The sequence below is a fragment of the Corvus hawaiiensis genome, chromosome 21, assembly GCF_020740725.1.
Source record: "Corvus hawaiiensis isolate bCorHaw1 chromosome 21, bCorHaw1.pri.cur, whole genome shotgun sequence".
Lineage (NCBI taxonomy): Eukaryota > Metazoa > Chordata > Aves > Passeriformes > Corvidae > Corvus > Corvus hawaiiensis.
The window spans coordinates 3,788,940-3,795,967 of NC_063233.1; the positions used below are offsets into that span (position 1 = coordinate 3,788,940).

Below are 7,028 nucleotides of genomic sequence, written 5' to 3' on the forward strand. Positions count from 1 at the left end.
AGAGCACTGAGGGTCAGGCAAACGTCGCACCCACTGCGATTCTCTGAATGCTACTAACAATATTTTTGCTATAATGTTTAACAACCTCACATTTTCCAGACACGCAAACCCCTCGGAAATCTGTGTATTTGCAGGATGTTCCATCCCTGGCCTGAACCATTAACTGTCTCTGGCCATCCACAGTGGTGCAATGAAGGTCACAGGGCTTGCTAGAAATGTGAACATAGTCATCTAAGGGGAAAGGATATAAAGAGAGATTCAAAAACAGCAGAAACACCACAACTTTCATCCTACCCAAACCAGTGAATCTCTGCCAAGCTAAACAACAACAGCACCAGCACAACTGCAGAGCAGTGAGAGTTCAGAAGTTGCCATCTCTTGTGTTTCAGGCTAGATGGGAGATGGCACTTGGACAGTGTGACAGCCTTTGCACAGCCTGGCAGGAAGAGATGCCCCAGGGATGCCAGGGGCATCACCAGCACCAGCCCAGGGCAGGCACTGAGGCAGCAGCCCTGCTTTGTGCAAGGACTTGCAGTGTGATATATGTACCCCACACAGCAACATGCATGTTCACAGAGCAACGGGAGTTAAATTAACAGATGCGTTGTTGGAAATACTGGTGTAAGACTACATTCAAAACCGTAGCAACTTAGAGCCTTTTATAATCTCTAACTCTTCCATAAACATTCACCCGAGATGGACTTAATTCACCCTTTGCTTTCTGCAGACAACAGCTGGCTGGCAGCACCCACCAGCACAGTAATCCCACATCTTATAATATCCACAGGAAGCAAATGACAAATGCATATTTGCATCAGGAACCCGATGCCATGTGTTTGTCTCCACCAACTCCTGAGCAACCAGAGACCCCCCTGGCCTGCACGCCCAAGCAAGGCAGCATCAGTGTCAAAACATTCTGCTGCAAATCTCCCAGGAGCCACATGAACGCCTGCTCGAACACAAAACAATTCCCTGCAACATCTCTGGTGAGTCAGCTTGAACAGCAAATGTGCTTAAGGAAATTGTCACCTTCAAGGGACAAAAGCCACCAAGGAGAAATAGCTCATGGACCAAGTTCTACCTTGTTGTCCCTGCCAAGGCTGGTGAGCCAGGGGCTTGGTACACAGGGAAAATGATTTGATGAAGATAATCGTTCCTAGGTGTGTACAGAAACCCCTAAAATACAGTTGCAGTAGATCCCACCTCTATTCTTAGGCACCCGAATGTGAATCTGAAGAACCAGAGCTCAGGAGCCTGCCCAGGAAAAGGATCCTGGGTTCCCAGTAACTCTAAAGCTTGGCCTGGTTTGTGTTTAATGCTTGATTTTGATGGGAGTTCAGTGCCTGAAAGTTCAATAAAATCTCAGTCTTTGAGTCCCAAGTTGTTTCTGCAGTTCTTGCTCACCCCAGATGACCAAAGTGACTGACTGCATCTCGGTGACATTTGACAGAGCACACAGAGGGCGTGGGAGAGACAAATGTCACTGAAAACAGCACAGCCAGCAAAGGCCCCAGCTCAAAGGACACTTGTCTGGGTGAGCCCGACTGTCCCTGCCAGCACAGCCCATCACCCCTGCTCTCACATCCTCCTGCAGCCTCTGGTCCCTGGGAGCTGTGACCAACACAGGCTACAGACATGAACTCATGTTGTTATTTAATTTTCAAGCTACCCCGCAGGTTCAACGAGCCTTTGAACTCGGGAGACAGCTGATTGTGCCTCCAAAACACCACTTTAAAACAGCAGAGGAGGAGCCTTCCTGCAGGCTGTAGCATCATAACTATCAAAATATTTGGCTGAGCATTATGAAACACACAAAGAATGTCTTGTTACCAGGATATAAAGGTTTCCATTGATACGTTCTGCCATTATACACATGGGAGTTAAATGACGAGCACTGCTCCTCTCGAAAGCTCCTTCCGTTCACAGGGCACTCCTAGAATGGGATACATTAACATCCTGACGGAAACAAAGTGCGGGAAAGGTTTCTGGCACATCACCACCAGCTGCAAGGAGAGTTTCCATCACCTTCCCCAGCCAGGGCCACATCCTCCTCCTCCTCCTCTTCCTCCCCCCACTGCAGGAACCCCCTGAGAAATGTTGCCAGAGCCACTCTCTGGTTTTATGGCCCCCAGCACAGGCAAAAGGCTCAAAGCCCAGACACTGCTGATGGGCACCAAAGAAGGGAACTCCCAGCTGCTTGGAGGGGCAACAGGATGACAGCTACAGGACAAGGGGTGCTCCCTCTCCAAGGGACCCAGAAATGCCATACATGACTTTCCACACCAGGTGTTCCCAACAAGACAAAGGATATCCTTACTTGGACTTTGCAGAGCTGGTATCTTTTGGATGTTCCAGTGCAAGTTTTATTAGCCAGCCCACTCACTGACTTCCTTCTGAATAAAGACATGATGGTTAGACAGGGGGCAGAAATCATTTCCCCTTGTTTAAATAGATTTATCTCTGCCTCAGTAAGGTCAGTGTCCACACAGCAGATGCACAGAGAGATCTATCAGACTCCCTGGAGCTGGCAGCAAAGGCCTCTGTGGCTTTGTTCCCTGCATCATCAACTATTCCAGGAGGTATCATGGGATGAGGGCCTGGGCACAAGGTTTACAAAGTGGCTTTTGGCAACTGCAGTGCCCAGAGAGGGCAGAGCCAGGCACAAAGCAGATGGAATCACCAACCAGCCCTGCACCAGGGGGTCCTCACTGCTGTGCCCCAAAACCTTGAGAACGGCCTCAGTCTGTGTCTGCTGCCTCTCTGCACTAATCCGTGCTGGAGAAACTGCAGGGCCAGCACAGGAATTCCTCAGCTGGTTTCTCCTGGCAGGGATGCCCAAAGCTCAGGGAATCACCTCCTGCCCAAGCAGGCTTTGCCACACACCTTTCCATCAGTGCTTCTCTCTGAGTGATGACCTTTGGGTCAGCCAGCTGCAGACCCCCCTCCCCAGCCCGTGGGTGCTGTACCTCTGCCTCAGGCAGTGCCTCTCCTGGGATTTGACACCTCCCCCACAGGTCCTGGTGCACGCTGTCCACTTGGTCCACTCTCCCCACCAGTAAGCAGTGACATCTGACCCCTCCTCCAGGCTGTTGGACGTCTGTGTCAGGTCCTGCTCGGAGCACGGGGGAGGAAAGAGGAGCAGGAGTCACATCCAAACCTCAGAGCCTGTGGTGGGACACTGAGGGCACTCCCCCCTCCCGGCCTGCCCCACTCGACCCGGGCATTGCCTTCTCCAGCTGAGGTCAAGCCTGAGGTTTCCATCCCTGCATTCTTGCAATTGTGTTTTCATTACAAAATTGGAATGAAGTGGCAATATTTGGGATTCCTCAGGAAAGGAAATTCTCATTGTTTCGCTCAGTTGGCAAAACTGAGTTCCCAAACAACCCTAAACTCTCTGAGACTTTTGGTGCTCTCTGAGTTTTGCTCAACAGAGAATTCAGGGAGCTGGAGAGACAGCTGCAGCTGAAAGCTCCACTGGGAGCTTCAGCAAACCCTTGCAAAACCCCTCTGCAGCAGGAGAGCCCGTCAGTGGGTGCCAGGGGATGCCAGCAGGCTGGAGGAGCCCGTGTGCTCTCTTTGCAAGCACAGGTTTGTCACTTCAGGAGGGTCCCTGACACCCCCACCTCCCACCCCACATTGTAACCATGCATCAGAGGGCAAAGGAACTGCAGATGTTGCATGCAAAGCAAATGAAAGCTCCAGGCACTGCAGGGAGTGCGTGATGCTCACCCAAGAGCAGGGCATGGCTTTCAGAGTCCTTTAAATGCTCTGTGAGTGCTCTGAGCCATGGACAGTACAACTTAGCTTAAACCCAGACTAAAGAGTTAAGGCAAATCGTAAGCCCTCACAATTTTTGGAGACCTTGTGCATGCACTGAGCAGCTCTGCAAGTCCAGGGGGTTCCCACCCCAGATGCCAGAGCATTTTAAAGCCCAGAGACCCCCTGAAACGTGATACCATTACCTGTGCTATGACAAAGACAACATTGCCCACAAGAAGAAGGGCCAGAGTGCCTTTCAGCTGCAACTGAGCACTGAGGGAGATGCTGCTCCACCTCCACTTGGATATCTTCATCCTAGAAAGCAACCAAACACTGCACTGAGCACAACTCCCACCCAGCCCCATGACCAGCAGCAGGGGCTGCTTTGCCTGGGTTCCACAGCTCCTGCCTGCTCCAGCATTCCTGCTCAGCTCGGTGACACCGACCACCAGTGACTGCAGGGGCTTGAGCCTGGAGTTTTATTTAATTAATAGAAGCATCAACATGGTACAGGTTCACTTCCCAACTCGGTTTTGATCTGTCAAACCACAACTTTGCACTGGTTTGCAGTGGCTGCACCTGACACCGCTCCAAGCCTGTCTTGGAAGAGAGCCTGGCTCACACCGAAGCGCTGCACAGTGAGTAACCAGAAGTGTTCCTGGATCTATAAAAGCAGTGCATTTAAATATCCCTATTTACAGGACCGCTCCTGGAAGAATGACATGAAAGGCTTCAAAAACAAAAAAATGCAATTAACAGCCATTATTTCTCCTTTTTTCATTTATTCCACTCCAATTCCCTTCGGTTCCCAGGGGAGAAGAATTTTCTTATAGAAAAGACACGACCCACAATTAAAGAGCAGAAATTAGGTATCCCAAGTGTCAGCCTTTCATCTCTTTCTCCATCTGCCTCATGAAAGAGAGTAACCCAGAATGGCATTTTCTTAAATAAAACCCAGCTCAAAACCACAATACGTTTTATTGTGAACCTCCCTGCAAGAGCCAGAAAGGAGCAGGTTTCAGGAAATCATGCTTCCAGGCAATCAAAGCAGCCCATGTCCGTAAGAAAAAGAAAGAAAAAATATCCTCCCCTAAGCTAATTTCCCTTGAAAAGCAGCTAGACAGTATCTTCGGGAAGCAGGGGGGTGGGAGAGGTGCTGCTCCTGGGGAGAAAGGGCAGGACTGCAGACCTGCAATATAAAGAGCTTCTTTCCTACCCGATTTTTTGGGGGTTTTTTGGTTGTGTTTTTTTTTCTCACTGCAAAGGTTTTTGTAGCGGTTTTGAAATCACAGAATTGACGGCAATACCAACCCTGCTTTGCTGCCTGGCTTAGAAAAATTACCAGAGGGCTTCCAGGTCCCCAAATCCGCTCTGTAATCGCCCTGGGGGAGAGGTCCAGCATGCTAAAGAGACTTTCCAAGAGGCAGATCCATTGATTAATGGGAGCCCGGAGCGCTTGGCCGGGGATCCCGCGGACAGGTGGCTGAGCCTTGCCTTACACTTGGTTCTCATTAAGGCTCCCAGACACTCCTGACTCGAAGCCAATACCAGAGCGCGCTCGGAGTTTATCCTACAGGCGCTCGGGGCTGCGTGGTTAAATGTAGGAGGAAAATTGAGGGAGGGGGCAGGGATGTCGCCGAGCAGCATCGCGGAGCCGGTACCGGCGCAGCCCCGCACGGGCGGCGGGAGGGCGATGCGGGGCGGGGATGCGGAGCCGGGATGCGGAGCCGGGATGCGGAGCCGGGATGCGGGGCTCCATCGCCGCGCGGCGGGCAGCGGGGAAGGGTCCGGCGGGATGAGACCCCCGCGGGGCCGGGATGGGACGGACAGGACGGGACAGGGTGAGACAGGACGGGACAGGACAGGACGGGACGGGCCGTACCTGACGGCGGCGGGGCCGGGCAGGACGATGCTCCGGGGCCGGGCGGGAGCAGCGGCGGCGCGGAGCGGAGCAGCGGCGGCCCCAGACGCTCCCTCCCTCCTTCTCCCTCTCCGACTTCAAAGGGCAGCCAAAAGCGCCGGGGCTTCCAGCGAGGAGGAGCCGCCGCAGTGGCTCCCCCCAGCCCGCGCCGGCCGCTCTTATAGCGGCGACGGGGGGGAGGCAGGGGGGAGAGCGGGCGGAATTCACACCTCTCGGCCCGGGATGCCCCCACCCCGGTTAACCCCTCGCCTCCCCCGGCGCCGGCCCGCGGCCGCCAGCCGGTTTCCTGAGGCGAGACCGGGGGGGCACAGGCGGGGGGAGCCCGCACCGCACGCATGCGTTCGCGCTGGTCCACGCAGCGCCGGGCCCCCCCGGGCACCTTCGGGAGGATGCTGTGCTCCCCCGGCCCGGGGACCCTCGGGAGGATGCTCCGCTTATCCCCCGGGGAGGATGCTCCTCCGCTTTCCCCCCTGCCCGGGCACCCTCCGGAGGATGCTGTGCTCCCTTCCCCGGGAGGCGCGGGAGGATGCTGCACTTCCCTACCCCGGTAGTCCCCGGAGGATGCTGCTCTCCCCTCCCCAGGACCCCCAGGAGGATCTCGCACTTCTCCAGCCCCGGCACCCCTGGAGGATGCTGCGCTCCCCTCCTCGGGCGGCAGAACGGTACCGGCTGCCCGCTCCCCTCCTCCCACCCCATCATCGCAGGCCACCAAAAAGCTCCCGGTACCTCCATGGGCAGTGTGCAGCCACATCCTGCCTCTGGGATGGCCGGGGGAATGGCTGGATATGGTCTGCCAGGCTTTGAATTTCACTTCCTGCTGAAAAATGAACCAGATCCTCAGGGTCCTGTGCTTTTGGTGCTGTTTGCTAAAGCTCGCTGCCAGTCTTGCTGCTTGAAACAGTTTTCTGCCACGCAGAAAATGGGGTCAGAAAATCGGTTTGGGGCACGTCAAGAGCCATTTTGGATGGAGACAAACCCCCTGGCTCAGCACAGCCGAGCACGGGTTGTGTCTGACCCGTGTTTGTGTGTCAGGGAGAAAAGCCTGTGGGAGAAGAAGGCCACAGCTACAGTGTGTGCAACCTATATTTGATATATGATATATGAGTCTGTTCTCTGAGGTCTGTGCATGTCAAATGTGGTGACACACATTCCTGTGCACACCCCAGCAGCTCTGAGCTGCCCACCTGAACCATTCCTCCGTCCCACCAGAGATGCTTCAGCCCCAGCCTTTCCTCCTTCCCTCCCAGACCTGCCCTGCTCAGGGCAAAACCAGTGCTCCCAGCAGGGCACTGCACTCAAAGCCATCACTGCAGGTTGTCCCACTGCCTGCTCCTGGCCTTTGGTGAAA

The 7,028-nt window shown here is 54.3% G+C and overlaps 1 protein-coding gene across 9 annotated transcripts in view; it reads right to left on the bottom strand.

Annotated features, from left to right (window-relative positions):
• The window catches only part of ADAMTSL2 (ADAMTS like 2), a 28,829-nt gene extending 22,307 nt beyond the window's left edge, over positions 1-6,522 (bottom strand). For 7 of the 9 annotated variants that reach the window (XM_048325315.1, XM_048325314.1, XM_048325313.1 and 4 more), the window contains exons 1-6: positions 5,642-5,677; positions 3,963-4,074; positions 2,967-3,109; positions 2,318-2,393; positions 1,831-1,933; positions 86-231 (exon numbers count right to left, since the gene is read on the bottom strand). In XM_048325315.1, coding sequence (XP_048181272.1) covers positions 86-231; positions 1,831-1,933; positions 2,318-2,393; positions 2,967-3,109; positions 3,963-4,073 — 579 coding nt within the window. In that variant the 5' untranslated portion in view covers position 4,074; positions 5,642-5,677. Of the gene's footprint in view, positions 1-85; positions 2,394-2,966; positions 3,110-3,962; positions 4,075-5,641; positions 5,678-6,406 lie in introns of those variants that run through there. The other 2 variants (XM_048325310.1, XM_048325318.1) reach the window with 2 other exon arrangements.
• Between the last annotated feature and the right edge of the window lie 506 nt (positions 6,523-7,028).